At 32.0% G+C, this 17,931-nt stretch overlaps 1 protein-coding gene and 2 long non-coding RNA genes across 3 annotated transcripts; 2 read left to right on the forward strand and 1 right to left on the reverse strand.

Annotated features, from left to right (window-relative positions):
• Positions 1-247: 247 nt before the first annotated feature.
• LOC126834057 (52 kDa repressor of the inhibitor of the protein kinase-like) lies at positions 248-6,155 on the forward strand. Its single transcript, XM_050565687.1, has 4 exons — positions 248-280; positions 1,167-1,301; positions 3,804-4,033; positions 5,405-6,155. The coding sequence occupies exons 1-4, from the start codon at positions 248-250 to the stop codon at positions 6,153-6,155; spliced, it is 1,149 nt and encodes a 382-aa protein (XP_050421644.1).
• A 7,238-nt stretch (positions 6,156-13,393) lies between these two features.
• On the forward strand, positions 13,394-17,836 carry LOC126834055 (uncharacterized). The gene is made up of 4 exons (XR_007685032.1): positions 13,394-13,488; positions 17,039-17,226; positions 17,303-17,449; positions 17,762-17,836. It is a non-coding gene; the product is annotated as an uncharacterized LOC126834055 (long non-coding RNA).
• Positions 13,757-14,785, reverse strand: LOC126834053 (uncharacterized). The gene is made up of 3 exons (XR_007685031.1): positions 14,320-14,785; positions 13,926-14,215; positions 13,757-13,855 (listed from the first exon to the last, which is right to left on the reverse strand). It is a non-coding gene; the product is annotated as an uncharacterized LOC126834053 (long non-coding RNA).
• Positions 17,837-17,931: the final 95 nt, after the last annotated feature.

A 17,931-nucleotide genomic window follows, 5' to 3' on the forward strand; every position in this document is an offset into this window, starting at 1 on the left:
TGAAAACGTTAAAATTATTGTACACATTTTAACATGCACACGCCAACCGAACCGTGGACGCTATACATATATAGGTAGCATATAAATATAATGTTACCCAAACGTATATACAATTTTTTTTAAGAAAATGTTCGTTTATGCCCATTCAATATAGACCTGAAAATAAATATTGTTTTTGCGTTTGGTTAACATTATATTTATATATGCTACCTATATATGTATCACGTCTACGGTTAGGACGGTACGGATGGCAATCATCTATAGGGCGGCAAAGGTTGAGGTAGGTTAACGGTGGTGATCGTATTTTTTGTTGCACTAGTCCCGAAACACAAAGAGATGATTCGCTTACACAATAGGGCGAATGACTTACACAAAGAGATGATTCAATTACAATAGGACCTAACAATGGAATCATCGATCATCAATCGTCCTTTTGTTCCAGAATGTACGTTTCCCTTCAACTAAAAATGTCTTTTAAAAAAGCAACAGCTAGCATATTGCACTCGTTTGTTAAGAATTGATGATACTTCCTTGCTTCTTCCGATTCCCAGTTTACCAAGAACGTGATTACTTCTGCTTTTATATTCCAAAAACGTTCGATCACTTTACCTTTACTCAACCAACGAACATTATTGTGTTGACGTAAATACGCCGAATCACATTCACATAAAAACTGTTTAAACTACCTGTGCTGGAGAGAAAATCGAGACAATTTGACTTAACAAAGGTAAAATAGTCAAAGAAAACGTCGAAGTACTCCGGATAAACAAAAAATCAGAAATAAAACTTATCATTGTTTTATTCCAAAAGATGGAAATTCAATATCTGTTTGTAAATGTTGTTTTATAGCAATTTTCGAAGTAACGAATAAGTTTGTTAATAATATTTGTAAACAAAAATTACGTTCTTCTATTTATAAAACTTCACCGGATAAAAGGGGTAGAGCAAATCCATCCAATAAAATTTTACCTGAAGATATAAAGATGGTAAAACAACACTTAAAAAGCCTTCCAACTTGTGAAAGCCATTATTGTCGGAAAGAGACAAGAAATAAATACCTACCACCATAGGTACTTCACTTTAAACTCTGCTTATAATGAATAAAGAAAAACTATACAAACTCCTGTTAGTAGAACGAAAAATATTTTAGAACATCTGGGTTAAAGGTGAAAAATCCCAAAAAAGATACCTGTGCACAATGTGATAGATTGCACTTGCAAATTACTAACAGACGCTGTACAAATGATAAGAAAAAGAAATTAATTTCTGAACAAAAGAAACCCCAGGAAAATACCGAAGCAGTATATTGTGTAAACATTTTTCAGTCAAGTCAGTCAGCAACCACGAAAGAGCATTTTCATGTCTCATTGAAGTACCAAATAAATTTCTATGGCTATCCTCATTACATGTTTAATACAGTATCTATGGCAAAAACGTTTTTGTTACAATTTACAACATTTTCTATCAGAATAATTTTGCCTGGCCGCCCCTGAGAGTTAATATTAAGGGTAAGTAAAACGTTTTTTTTTATTATTTTCTTAATTTAAAACGTATAATATAATACTACTTACTATAATGATATAATAGGTAGGTTTTTAATGTACAAAACTCATAACAGTTTCGTTCGTGCATATTTTTTCAGAATTAACAACACATGTCGAAAAAAGATGCATTTATTAATATAGCCGTTGTGGTTAGTCCTTTTGTAGGATATGCTGCCGATGATCAAATAAAAGATATCCTAAAACGTATGCGCAAAGTTAACACTCTCTAAAAAAATCATTATTATTAGTATATTATAAATATATATATTTTGTGTTTCGTTATTTTGTTTTTTTTTCGGAATAAACTTTTAAATTAAAAAAAAAAATGTGTAATATTTTATGATATTTATATGTATTATCGTTGTTTTACACATTGAGTGTATGTCCAATATGTTCAATTTTCACACTGGATTGCAGTAAGTACAAAATTTTAGCAAGTAGCTGGTAGTATTTTATTTTTATTATACAGTATTGGGCATAATCGATTACTTTATGATTAAATTACTTAATCGATTACAACAATATAATCATGATTTTTGTAGTAACGATTTAAAATATTAAGAAATACAGTCAAAAAATCAAATCTTTATAGTCATAACAAATGAGCAAATAAATGAAAATCCAAAATTCAAACGCTAAAATGTTGAAAATAAAAACATATGTTGTCATTTAAAAAAAACTAAAATCCCCCTTTTTGGCCTTCAAGGATTGGTGATAAAAGTTTTCAAAATATTGAAAAATATAGAACAATGTGTACCAAAAAATCTTGGAAAAAAATATTGTCCAAAATATTAATATATTTCGAGAAAATGAGTGTCTTATCCTTAATGAATCACTCTGTATAGTGTTCTTTAAAACTTAAACTTTTAACAAATTCAAACTGTTCGATTTTTTTGTTTTCTAGCTTTGTCATTTGGTCTCTAATAAACGCTTTTTTCTTGCACATTTTTTTACATTTTCTTAACAATTTACTTCTTAATTTAATATACGTTTCCGGTTGAATTTCGAGTAGCACATCGACGAAGTTATAGATATTTGGATGGCTGGTATAGGATGAACCGTTTAATTTCGAATGGAAACTTTCACAGCTGTTTGTGGTACGGTTGCAGCTGGTAGTAAACTGTGCCCAAATATTGGGGAAGGGGGGGAACGTCGCCTCTGGTAAAATGTAGTTTTCGAAAATATAGTCGGTAAATTTTAAAATTCTATCGTCTTTAGCTGGCTGTATTGCCATAAAGCGATCAGTGAAACAGTCAATGACATTATGAGAATTTAAAAATGGCAATCCAAAAAAAATACTTTAAATATAAGCCATTTGGTGTATTAGGATGAGCGTTATATATTTTAGCTAGACCTAAACTTTGTATTTTTCTCCGCCAACTTTGCCCTAAATGAAAACAATATCCTCTAATTTGCACATTAGGCCAGACTTCCGCTACTGCAATGTGAATTACTGGTTCAAAGTCAATGAGAACCTCAGTAGGAAAGTACATTACACCCAGGGCCGTATTTATGGGGGGGCTGAGGGGGCTTCAGCCCCCCCCCCCAAAATTCCAGGAAATTTTTTTTAAGTCTGCCTAAGCAGCATGAGCTTATACCCTTTATCTATAGGATATAAATATTGTAGAAGTTCAGTATAGTCGTTTTAAAAATAATAAATTGCTATTTATGATTTTATTTTTATAACACAACGACTATGTTGTTATTATTATATTTTGGGCGGCTGATTTACGGGCGCCAATTGTCTTCAGTCTTGTGGCAAAGCGTAGGGATAGGAGTGATCATCGTCATATTATTTCGATTTATTTCGCGATACATGCAGTGTACACTACTATTGTAGAGCTATTATAAATAAATACAAACAATTAAACATCAGTAGTATATTTTATATTGGGGAAAAAATGTCAACGATAAAAAAAAAAGATTGCTATAGCCTGTATACATATATACCTACTTATATCAATAACAAATCGAACTAATCGCAGATGTTATAGAAATAATAGAATAATATTTATGTTATATAAAAATAAAGCAAAAACGAAATGTTTTTATTTGTTTTTTGTATGGTATGTTAAGAATTGGGGGGTTTGGCTTGCCAAGAAATATTATCGAATTCATAGTATATTTTACTAATAACGTGTGTAGACGTGTGTACAGTGTTCTGTGTTCTGTGTTTCTGTTGTGTAAAATTAATTTTATTAAAATAATATAATAAAACGAACTCAGTCATTGTTAACTTTTTTTAAAAAATCTAAACAGTCAACCGATTTGGAACGAACTGTTCCATCTTTATCAAATGTTTTCCAAGATGAAGACACTGTGGCATCTGAAACAAAACAAGCCGCTTCAAGTGTAGAAGTTAGTTCTCCGGTATTTAAACATATTTTAGATTCTAAGTTTGATATAGGAGCTTATGTTGAGTTTAAACAAAATTTAAGTGACGAAGAAAAGGTTTCTATTTTACAAAACGTATGGACCCCTGATTATAAGTTTGATTTTCTATATGATACTACTGGAAAATATAAACGTAAATTTCAAATTAAATGGCTTGACACTTTTAAATGGTTGGCTTATTCAAAATTAAGAGAAGGTTCTTTTTGTAAATACTGTGTATTGTTTTTTAATTCAAGTCAGGCTGGTAAGGGTTCTCATGAGCAGTTAGGCAAACTTGTTTTAAAACCCTTGACGAAATTGAAAGATGCATTGGAAGAGTTCAGAAATCACGAAAAAAATAAATATCATAAAAATTCGTTGCTTACCGCTGATAACATAAAGGCTATTTTAGATAAAAAACAAGATAATTTATTGGTACAATTAAATAATAAACGAAAGGATGAAATTTTAAAAAATCGCGAAAAACTTAAACCAATTATTCAAACAGTTAGATTATGTGGTAGACAGCAAATAGCGTTAAGGGGACATGAGGATTCTGGTCGAATCTCTTTAGAAGAACCAAAAAATAACGATGGTAATTTCCGTTGTTTGCTTCGATATCGCGCAAAAAATGGTGATAACGTATTAAAAGAACATTTAGAATCTAGTGGTGGTAAATCTATGTATACAAGCTCACTTATACAAAATGAAATAATTAATGTGTTTGGGGAATTAATTCAATTAAAAATACTTGAAAAAGTATCAAAAACAAATTTTTATACAATACTAGCAGATGAAACCACTGACATATCTCAAGTTGAACAATTTTCCTTATGTATTCGTTATGTTGACGAGGAAATTTTTTCAATTCGAGAAGATTTTCTCACATTTGTTCCCGTTCATGATTTATCTGGTGAAGGATTGGCCAACACGATTAAAGAAACTTTAAAAAAAAATGGGTTTGATTTAAGCAAAATACGAGGTTATGACGGGGCAGCAGCAATGCGTGGTCGTTTTAGAGGTGTTCAGGCAATCATTAAAGATATGTACCCAAAAGCATTACACACACACTGTGTAGCACATTCATTAAATCTTTGCTTATCAGATGCGTCTAAATCTCTAGATATTCGAAATGCTTTTGGTATAATAAGTGAATGTTGCTCATTTTTTAACTGTTCGGCAAAACGAACTACAGTCCTTAAAAATAAAATACTAGAAATTAAACCAAATTCACAATCCACTAAATTAAAATCTTTATGTGAAACTCGATGGGTATTACGCCATGAAGCAGTTATGCTTTTTAAAGAATTTTTAGAACCCATTCTTGCTGCATTACAACAACTGCAGAATGAATGTTCTGGAACGGATTCTTCAATAAGGACTAATAGTCTTTTACATTGTATTTGTAATTTTAATTTTTTAATATCTGTTTGCGTATCTAGTAAATTATTAAGTTATACTTATAATTTATCTAAATATTTACAAAGTAAAAATATCGATCTTTTTAACGCTCTTAAACAAGTTACCCAGGTGGTTTCTGTGTTAAATACCATAAGAGAAAACGTTGATTTAAAATTTAACGATATTTATAAAGACGCCCAAGGTATTGCTATAAAGTTAAATGTTGAACCAAAAATACCTCGAACATGCAGCAATCAAAAAAATAGAAGCAATGTCCCGTTTAATAATATTGAAGATTTTTACAAAAAAACTATTTTTATACCGTATTTGGACGATTTAATAATGGCATTAAATGAAAGATTTTTACCTCATAATGAAACTATAATTTCATTACAATTTGTCTTACCTCGTATCATAGTTGAAAAACCATTTTTTAATTTAAAAAAAGCTGTCGAATTTTATAAAAGTGATTTACCTGGGCTAAACGACATTATAGAAGCAGAGTATGAAATTTGGCAGGCTAAATGGAAAAATATTGAAGAAAACTTAAGACCTGCAACTGCTATAGAAGCTCTAAGAGCCTGTGATCGTTTAATGTACCCTAACATATTTGAATTACTAAAAATACTAGCTATAATTCCAGTATCCACCGCTACGGCTGAACGCAGCTTTTCTACTCTTAGAAGACTTAAAACATATTTAAGAAATACAACTTCTGAGTCCAGGCTAGTAGGACTAGCACTTTTATCCATTCACCGAGACATTGATGTAAATGATGATATGGTATTAGACAAATTTGCCAACAGTGGTAAAGAGAGAAATTTGAATTTAATATAATTAGTATTAATAAGAATTATAATTTCTATTTTATTATATAATATTTTGTAAGACTTGAGATTGTGTAACTAATAATAATTATATCAGAATTATAATATTACAATTTTACACTTAATTTCGAAGTCTTGTTTTTAATAGGTTGAGAAATGGGTAAGTTTGGCCAAATTTTTAAAGTTTATTTCTGGATCAGAATTTAGAAATAACTCTTTACACAGCTCTTTTACTCAATGCCTCAGCCCCCCCCAAAAAAAATATCTAAATACGCCCCTGATTACACCAACATATATGCAGCGCCGACCTACATGTTGTAACGCACACGTGTACGTAGTATTACACTTGTTAGGTAACACAATAAGAACAAGAGGTATGTATACATCATTTTTAAGATAATGGATGGTAAAAAGTTGTGTAAAGTTTTTGGGACAGCTGTTGAACGTCCCATCAATATAAATGTTCTTTACGTCACACAGCACTTTTATATTTTGTTGCGTAGAAAAACCAGTTATAGCTGCTACTTTGTCATTAACAAATAAAAATTGTTCGCCTATGTTGGTCTTAATATCCATGGACCCCAAAGCAGCATGTAATTCCTCAAGGCTATTCGGCAAAGGGGGATGCACAGATAAACGAGCACGGTGAATATTATGCCTAATTAATGACAAATCATTGATTGTTAAAGTTGGTAAATCCCCTTGTTTTAATTCCGCGAATAAGTTTTGCCGGTTTTCAAGAAATGTCTTTTCTAGCTTTTCTTTTTACAGAATTACATTGCACATCAAAGCGTAGGGAAACAGAGTTTTGCCGGTAAAACTATCTCGATTGGAATATTTAACGTTGATTTGCGTGTCGTACGCTTCTATTACTTTCGAGAGCAGTCGGCACCTAGGACTTGGCGTCAGGTTGTTCGGCATGCATTCGACTACTAACTCCATCAAATCAAAATTTTTCTCACAAGTCCTAATGTAGTTTTTCCACTTCTGTAACCCCAATGCCGGTATTAACCCAATCAGTTCTGATTTGCAGACTTTACGCAATTTATTGACGAACAAATAATATTTCGTCGTATGACAGTCTAATCCACTGATGGGTTTAATACCGTCGGCGGAGTACCCGCAAATATCTGCGAGTAAATTCAAACAATATTCGTCTTTCGGTTGCCGTAAGTTCTCCACGATTATCATTAAAGCGATATTAGAATATACGTCGGTGACGGTCATATGTACATCCGATTGGACCGATATTCTATTGTTTTGTGATTTGTTCAGCGCTAGAGTAGTGTGCATCAATAAAATCGATAGTAAGCCGTATGTTATATATGGTTTGCGCATGGTTACCACTAATTCCATTAATGTTTGACTAAGTTTAACATAATCGGCTAAATCGTCTGTAAGTCTGATGCGTTTCATAGTTTGTTGACATTTTTGTTTCAAATTGTTATAGCGCTCGTTTTGATACGTGTGGTTCATCGTTTCGGTTAAACATTTGTTAATGTCGTCCAAGTAGTCTATGATGTGCGTTATTTTTTTACCAATGCAGTTAAAGGCGATTGCTATTAATTTTGTCATGGCATCAGTTGACAGCACGTCCGTCAAGGCTCCCCTATCGTCGTCACTGGCGTATTGGTGATCGCCGACGGTTGCGCTGGTGGTTTCGTTGGCCACAAACGAACAATTATTAGTGCGATCTTGTTGGCGGTATTTAACGCTGCCGGTAAAAAAACGTGTAAAATCCGACTGTAACCTATCGGCGTACTCAACAGCATTGAGCAAAACTAATTGATCGGGAATATCGCGGGCGGAAAAAAGTCTTTTCACTGTAAACAATTGAGATTTTACGCATTGTTTTAAATCGACTTCATCGTCGAATTCTACGTTTAACGTCACACCGTCAACGAATTTTAATTGACCACTACGATCATAAAATCCGTATATTTTGTTGTACCGGACAATCAGCATAATAATTGGTTTCGACTGTAGTCAAGAATGTTATTACCCTTATAGCGATAATATAAAAGTTATCAATTGAACTAACGTGTGCCGTAAGCTCTGCGGCAATGCGATTACGGAAAAAATATTAACCAGTCTTACTAAATAAACACATAATATAGAACTCTAGCCGTAATTCTAGATATCCAACTTTTGATTTCAGGTCGAATCATGGGCTCGATATCAGCGCCGACTCCAGCAGGTTTTAGACGGTCAATGCAGATTGAAATTTCTCTTATTATCAAAATGAAACATTGTGGTTCGTCGAAAAAGTTGAAAAAATATTGTTCGGCGTTGCTAGAGTCGGAAAAAGAGAACATTTTCGGCGATGACAACGAGGGGTATTGGTTGCAGACGACGCTTGGCTCGGAGACCGCTTCCCGGCTCACACATTTTTGGGAAATATTACCAGACAACAGCACATGAAATTATTTTGTACGCAATAGGAATTATTAGTACCGACTCAAGTGTTGTATTCGCAATCAATAAATAAGTAAATTCTCTATAGGGTTTGTGCATGTGTGTTTTTTTTTTTAATTACATAATATGGCTGATTCCGCAAATCAATTAGTATACCGAGGAAATGAAATATAACTATTTACTCTCCCAGTTGCGGCCTACAAGTAAATAGTAATAATTCATTAGCGAAATAGCTGTTTCGCATGTGGTCGCGTCCGAATTGGCCAACAGCCGCCGCGCAGATAGGTTAAATCAGCCACTTAAGGTAAAATTTACAATTAGCCATAGATTGTAATTAGCCATTAGATTGTCTATCCGGACTTTAGGAGCCCCCCCGCGCTTCCTATTGAAGTATTATTGAATTTACAAATAGCTTATAAAAAGCCGATGAGATCAGGCTATTGAATAAGCACGTCCTACAAAAACACTCAGAGCGCCTTGCCGTCGCATTCCCCTCAGTGGTAATCAGCAGAACTACCGGTACTAATTTTAAGTTTTGAACTTGTCACGTCTGTGAGTTTATGCGAAATACATTTCAAGATCCGGGTCTACCTACGTCAGCGGATGTACAAAAAATAAAACGAATAGGCGCTAAATACAAAGAGAATTAGTACTGACACTAATATGGGATTTCTGGCAAGTATCGCACACCACTCCGGCGAGATAACTGAAGACGTGGAGTCCATTACGTCTAATATTACAAAATCAGTATCGCATTCCGGCCTGCAGAAAATGTTTGCCAATAAATCACTATACTCGATCGAAAATTCAAAATTACGCATAGGAGATTCGTTCGCGTCACATATAGCAGGTAAACTGAAAACGGGCGATTTCGAGGAAGCGTTCAAATCGATAGGCGCTGATTTCGACGTTTTCGCAAAAAACAACCCGCACGCGATCGTCGATTTGACGGCAGAATATAAAAGCCTTCCAGCGTACCGGTTGAAAAAAATACAACGGCTAGAGACCTCGTTACGCGAAGAAAGTTCTTATTTTGCCGACGCATCGGATAAAGCCAAACTGAGTGCGGACGCAGCGGCGTTACCGAAAACGTCGAAAGTACGACAAGCGCTTGAATACATATTTCAACGTACACCAAAAACGTTGACCGGTCGGGCGTTAACATTTTTAGCCGGAGCCGGCGTCGTCGGCGTGTCCAACTACGTGCACGAGTACGCTAACGAGATGAGCGGATGTTTTCGGTTCGAAAATGTCAACGGCGCTCTACACGTTTGTAAAGTACTGCAGTGTTCGTGTCACGCCAAGTCGACGTCGGAAAAATCCCACATTCAGCTATGTACACCGTCGGATTTACCAGATACGCTAAAAAATACGCTTTGTGGAGCTGACAGCCCTACGGCGTGTAAACATTGCGACAGTGTCCAAGAGGATCCGCACATATCAAACGTTAATATCGAATACAGATGTACGCAATTCGATTTTTTCGGCGCTCTAGCTATGATGTTGGGTCACGACGTAGATACGGTTATTTGGCAGGCCGCTATGCTAGAAAATTTAGGATACACGGCGGTGGGCACTAGTTTATACGGGTTGCATACTTTAACGTATTTTATCTTCGTAGCCGCTGCCGTCTTAATATCGATTTACGTATACAAACAATTCTAAACTAACGTGTCTCAGTGCTAATAAATTTCTTCATAAAAAGAAAAAACTAAATATTATGCATGTATACACAAAACAAACAAAATGTCGGAATGACACATTGCATTTGTCTATATTAGGTATGTTGTGATTGTTTGGTCTTTGGTCGACCGACTTAACTTACAAATAAGTACTCTGCTTCTGTTTAAATAGTAAATAGTAAAAATAATAATTTGTCTCGTTCGCTCAGATCTAAAGTTTATTCAGGCTGTGGTGAACAGGGCGGTGTTAAATGATAAGTTGGTATGAGACTTCTATGTTCTGTCATGTTTTTTTTTTTTAACTTAAACATAATAGATAACAAGTATTTACTTATTAAATGGTATCTATATCGCTTGGCATCGCAATCTAATAATACGTTAGAAATAAAACCGATATTGACATTTAACTCATTTCCATCAACTGTAAACTATTTATCACTAAAGTCTAAACATGTTTCAAAGAACTTAACTTGAGTTTGCAATACGTGACCGCAGCAGATTGGACCCTAAAAAATATGTCTATGATTCAATCAGCTGGGTTTACCAATATTTGTTAAGAATTTAACTTATTAGTAATTATATCGAACAACTATAAGTATAGTTAATGTAAATTGTAGTTAAATTATGGTTAATGTAAATTGGGTTTCATCGAGATTTGTGAACCTTAACACATTGTTAAAACAATTGTTCGATAACCCTTTATTAGGTTAGCAGAAGTTATTTTATGGAGATTAGGTACAAAGAATGACACAGGCTTGCAGTGTCATGTGCGTACATTCGCACCGCCTCGCTTAAAAAGTGACACAACTCAAAAACATGATTTTTGAGGTTATTATAGCATATTTTAAATAAATATCGTAACATTATTGTGGCAAAACGTCATAAGTATATTATTATTATTTTTCACCGATGTATGTGCCATAACTTAATATATATTATATTATATAAGTTATTGCCCACGCAACTTCTGGTATTACAATATTTTACATTATGTTGTACTTTTTTTTAAATGGCTCTATTGGAAAATGGCATTTATCGAGTTGAGTCACTTTTTAAGCGGGGGGGGGGTACGATATATACATATATATTATATATGTATATATAATTTGTTACGGTGCAGTGCGTGAGTGGTCCACGCCCACTAGTGTCCGCCTAATAAAAAGGTGTACAATTAAATGGCAGCTATAAATATTGTACTTTGTCTGAAAGGTTTAAGAAAACAGGATAATAAATTATACAAAAAAAAACCCCATTTAAATAAATTGTATGAATGTTCAAAATATATATACAATGACAATGTAATGACCGATGGTACCAACCTTCAGCCGCCGTCTGCGGTGTAATCAATTCAGGTTATACATATAGTTTTAGTATTTGCATATAATATAAATGGGATTTTTTCGCACGTGTTGGGCTTAACATACACCATTTCCTTCTCCAGAAAAAGGTATTTTGCGCATAAAATAAGCGAAATACCTTTTAACAATATTAAATAGTATACTAAATATTTATATAGACTAAATAGTATGCTCAATTAATACTTGCTAAATTGTTTAATCATTTTTATTTTTAAAAATCTTTAATCTTCATTAAAAACAAATTACACGGTATCATTATTTCAATGTAAAATTCAAAATATAAATACAGTTGTACAGAGTGATTACAAAATAATAAGTCGGTTTTAAATATCTGTATTTTCTAAACGGTACAAGCTACAGAGCTGCGAGACCTCTTAAAATGGCCGCTGTAACCTCATGTTAGATTAGGTTACCGCTAGGATAATTTGGGGTGAACAAAATCCATACACAACTACTGACATGCTCCACAGAGTGTGTGAGGAATTTGCATACCGACTTGACATTGTTCGGGTAAGTCCTCATTGTCCTCAAGGAGGACACATTGAACATTTATGATTTTTTAAAAAAAACTTGAGGTTATTTTAAGAGGTCTCGCAGCTTGAAACCGACTTATTCTTTTGTAATCACCCGGTATCAATACATTTTGTAAATATTAGAATATTTTGTAAGATTTATATATTTAACACAAACATTTTGAGTTGAGCAACTTTATAAGTATAGGTAAGACTAAATAACAACCCGTCCCATGCGTTCCCATTTAAAAAAGAAGTAGGGGTACGCTAGAATATCCAAAAAATTAGTTGAGGTACTCAGTCCCCCTGCGCCCCCCCCCCACAAGTCAAGCACTGAATTTCAGGTTATAAATAAATTGCAGAACTAATTGTGGTGATTATTAACCAATTTAAAATTAATTTACGGCATATATATATATATATATCTATACATATATATATATATCATCGTATTTATTATTAAAAGTAAGATTCCATTATACAACAACGTCGATAACAATTTCATAGGAAACATTTATTTTTAGTCTTTTGACCGGATGTTAGGTTTGGCGGGCGGGAATAGAAAAATGATGTACTCAAATAAAATAAACAATTTTCGATAACGCCAATAATCATTCAAGTTGAGGCGTATTTATAAAAAAGTATCTTTTTTAGGCAATCTAGCGCCCCTCTTTAAATTGGGCCATGGGCGATCGCTAACGTCACCTATAGCTTTCGCCGGCCCTGGCGAATTAAACATTTTAGTCATAATTCGCATATTTCATTTATAAAATTAATTATAATATAATTTTATAATTATGGGTTTATGGGCTTAGAAAAACGTAGTTTTTCCTACTCCAATAAGATTTTTCTTTTTCCAAGTATTTTTACACCGTACCAAAAGAATGTACCTATTTTTTTTAAAATTTATAATTATGATTTAAAAGTTACTGTATTTAGATGTAATCAATTTGATATGTTTACTATTACTTGTTATAATATTAAATAGATATAATTAAGGTTATATTTAAATAATAATGTCTGAACGTTTTTGTCATCATCATAGATTCACAGTTATTGGGTGTTATGTAGAACTCTAACCGTGATAAAAACGAGTATGACTGGCTTGGGCGCGAAAGTTGATTCGATAATTGTTGGGCAATACTATGATAATAAGCTGACAGCGATAACCACGGTTAGACTAGTGAAATACGGTTAATCACGTGACAACGCTCGCTGATCGTCGCCTCGTCAACAAAACGTTAGTGTTGGACATTTTGAATCTTTTGTTTTCATTGTGAAGTCATTTTCTCGACAAACGTGAACTGTGAAGTGCGTGTGCGATTGTTGACATTGTGACATAGTGATTTGTGTAATTGGGTGCATCAAGATTTAAGGTAAGGTATCATTTGTTACTATGAATTGTTCAACATTGTTTTTTAAATTAAATTTATATGGAGTTCCACCTTATTTAAATAATTGTAGTTAGCAGTGGCGTAATTAGGAATTTGTCTTAGGGGGGGATAGACATTTTTGTACACACAAAAATACAAACTACTTAATTTTCAAGTACATTTATTTTGTTTGTAATATAATATAATATAATGTACATAGCTCTTTTTTGTAATAAACATAACAGTATGTAACTAACAATAATGTACATAACTCATTGATAGTATCTTGTGCGAGATCAATGGCTTCTTTTAAGTCAATTTTGGTTTTTTGTAATTATTTACATAACGGTAAGCCAAATGAAAACATTAGCTGAAAAATACATCAGGTAATTGCAATAGACTTAAGATACCTTCTTTTTAATTAAAAATTTTGTTTTTACCTGAACAATATTAACTGAAATTAGGAATTCAGAGTCCATTGATTTTAGAATTATTGATGCATCCGTAGCAGACGAATCCTTCCAATCTGATATTCATTCTAAAGCTTCTACTACAAACTTAAAAAGCTCAATGAAATCATGAATCACATCGTATCTTTGCACCCATCGAGTTGCAAATAGCCTTTTTAATGTTTTTATTTTTTGATCAACATTACTGTTTTCGATAGTAGATAATAACACATGATTTCGTTTGGGAGTATTGAAAAAATTGTATAATTTTTCAACAATACCTAAACAATTTCGTATTGCTTTTATATTGCTTGTTTTACAAAATAAACCAAATTACCAAAAATTGGAGTGATGAAACAACATATAAAACGATAAAGATACTTACCTCATTACAATCTTCTTTATTTTCAATAGAACGATTTTTTTTGAAAAATATAAAAAAAGTGTATTTCTAGTATTTTTACATTTTTTTCTTTTTCCTTCCATTTTTAGACTTATAAAAAAAATTGTCTTCTCTATGACACAACTAAATAATAAAATAACTTAAGTCTAAACTCGTGTACCTAGTTGACTTACTATGATTCACGTATCACAATTCACAACTATATTTTAATACACTATACAGTATACATAATATAGTGAAAACTGTTGTCAACTATTATCCAGTTGCTCACACTGCTGATTGTAATTTGTTACCACTGACCACATGCTTAATCTTAATGCCCACATACCGTTTATCGAATGAGACAAAAAGTTGTTAAGAAAATTCCGATAACGTGTATAAATCCATCAGTTATTTTCAGAGCATTTACACAAGTATAATATTGTTTGATTATTGACGTACATTATACGACGACATTGTTGATGTGCATCGTCACTCCGCAATAAAAAAAAACTCAATCGACTGCTATTATTTTAGTTATATTTATAAACTATATAGGTACATAGGAGATTCGGGGTTTTACTATAATAATGTTAAATAAGTACATAAATATTTTGTTGAGCCTATGGCCAGTAAAAAAAAAAGGTCATGGGGGGGATACGACACCCTAATCCCCCCCGTAACTACGCCACTGGTAGTTAGCGATAAGGTTAACCCTACATGATTGTACTTTTTGTACTTAAAGTACGAACCACCATTGTACAGTCATGGAAAACATTTGCTGTTCATACTTCATTTCATTCCTTTTCGTCTTACTAGTCCAGAGTACTATACCCACTCTAATAAAAGTAGGCTATAAATTAGCCCAAAAACGGTTCTAAAGTAGTTGCCCAAACACTAGGTATTACTGACCACACTATTGTATAACAATTTAAAATGGATAAAAAAATATATACCTATTTTTTTCCAATAAAATTTATCTATTGAGAGGACAAACTATATATTTAATTATTTTAATATGCTGATTATAACAAGTAGTATTTTACTACCTAATCAATTTTATAAAATAAAATTATAATATATAAAATAATTTGATTTTTATAAATTAATAATAAGTAAAAAACATCATCAATTTGACAATGCTACTATTTTGGATTTTAATTGTCTTTTAATAATATTAACGTTTCGTTCCATATATTAACTTTAATTTATATCATTCCAAAAGGCATAATTTATCTTTAAAAGATTTTTTATAAAGATTTTTTTTTTTTACAAGTTCAAAATCATTTAAGCTATCTCACTATTGTACTGTCAATAAATTGTAATGTTTGTTGTTGCTATAATAAATTATGTGAATTTTAGCTTGAAAATGTTTTCAATTAGGGTATAAAAAAAAAAATTATTTGAAAAACAGCATCTTAATGTTTTTTAGAATGAATAAAAAACAAAGTTATCGTTCAAAGAGGCGTCGAATCCAAGAACAATTATTAACCTACAGTTCTAATGATAATTTAACTACAACAAATAATATCTATGAAACAGAATTACATATTCAAAGTTCTATATCACGCATTACTGAAATACCAAGGTTCAATATAGTGTCTAATTTATCTTCAGACTATATGCATTTAGTTTGCTTAGGCACTGTTAAAAAATTAATTTTATTATGGATCAAAAAGGGTCCCTATAATGTTAGACTACCTTCTTGGAAAATTAAGAGCTTATCTTCTGATGCAATAAGCCTTAAGACTTCATTTCCTTGTGAGTTTTCTAGAAAACCTAGAAGTCTTGATGAGTTCTCTCGATTTAAGGCCACAGAGCTGAGAACATACTTATTATATATCTTTTCTATTATTTTAAAAGATCATTTATCCATAGATTGCTATAAACACTTCATGTCATTAAGCATTGCCATGATGATATTATTAAGTCCGGATCATTCAAATTTTTTAAATTATGCTAAAGATTTATTAAAATATTTTGTACATGCATTAAAAGATATATATGGTAGCCACTTTATATCTCACAACATACATGGTTTATTACACATAGCTGATGACTATGATCATTATGGACCATTAGACAACTGCAGTGCCTTTCCCTTTGAAAATTATATGCAAAGACTAAAAAAACTATTAAGAAAACCAGATAAGCCTTTAGACAAGTAGTACTCAGATACCAAGAAATAAGTATACAACACACCAAAAAGGATACACCTAAAATTGATCAATTTAAAGTAGCTCGCTCACATGACAAAGGTCCATTAATTCTAAACACGACATATCCGCAATAAAATATATTTAACTTAAAAACGTTTAAATTTAACACAAAAAATAATGCAGATTCTTACTTTTTATCTTATAAAAATGAAATTGTAAAAGTAATTAATATTGCTACTTCAACTGTGGCTGGCCAAATTATTTTAATTTGGAAAAAGTTTGAACACATGCTAGATATGTATGATCAACCGATAAAATCCTCACACTTCAATATTTATATAGTGGAAACTTTGTCAAACACACTTTGTTCATGGTCAGTAAATGATATAAAAAAAAAGTAATGATATTTCATTTTAAAAATAAAGCTATTGCTGTTCCATTTCTACATGCCTTATAAAATTATTTACAATCTACTTAACAACAAATCTTTTAACAGGTCAAAAATTATACTTGAGTGTATTTATTGTGTTGTTTATCTAATTTGTTGTTAATTCAATTTTTAGGATGTGGACAGTTGTTCTTTTTAAAAGTGATAACACAGTTGACGCTGTTCCATCTCGTTGGGTGAACACTAGTAAAAATATTTGTGCTTGGCCTATAAAAGACGTAAAGAAATGCTTAGAACGCAGGCTTCAACCTAATAAAATCGAATATGATTTTTTTCCTGCAAGGATCTTGAAAACCAATATTAGTAAGTCTTTAATTTTATTTGTTGATTTTATTTTTTATGTCTAATAAAACTTGAAAATAAAAACATTATCTTGTAGAAACCTAGCAAGAAGCTAGATCAAAAGCTAAACTAGCAGAGGAAACTTCCGATTTAGATCAAGAACAAAGAAAACGCATAAAACACAGATCCAGTACAGTAACCATTCCAAATCCACCAACCTTTAATCAGGAAAGATATTCAATAGGTAAACCATTATCTTAAGCATGTTTAGTTTTTAGTGAGTTATCTGCTAAAATTACTGTCTATAATAAGGGGGAACATTTTAAAGAAAAATATGCACATTGTCCATTTATATGGACTAATTAATTGTAGTCGTACAACTTTTTAGTATTATGAAGGTTGATATAAATGTTTTTATTAAAAGTAGTAAAACTCTAAAATTGTCTTTATCTTTGTGTTTCAATGTGGTAGAGGTACTTACAATTAGTTAACTAAAAATAATAGAGCTGTTTTATGCTATTTTATTTTATTGTAATTTTGTGTTATTATTTATTAGTCGATGAACACAGAAGCGACACTAGTGAAAATCAAGATGACATCGTTAAAGAACCATCATATAAGCTAACCAAAGAAAATATTTTATGAGGTGAGAAAATATTATAATAAGAGCTATTTTACAAATTAAGTTTAAAAAGATGCTACTAATATGACTAGTTAATGAGTTAT

This window comes from Adelges cooleyi, unplaced genomic scaffold, assembly GCF_023614345.1.
Source record: "Adelges cooleyi isolate 19-005CV unplaced genomic scaffold, UGA_ACOO_1.1 ACOO_flye_CR_arks_rails_tigmint_CR_PRNA_201, whole genome shotgun sequence".
In the NCBI taxonomy this organism is placed as follows: domain Eukaryota; kingdom Metazoa; phylum Arthropoda; class Insecta; order Hemiptera; family Adelgidae; genus Adelges; species Adelges cooleyi.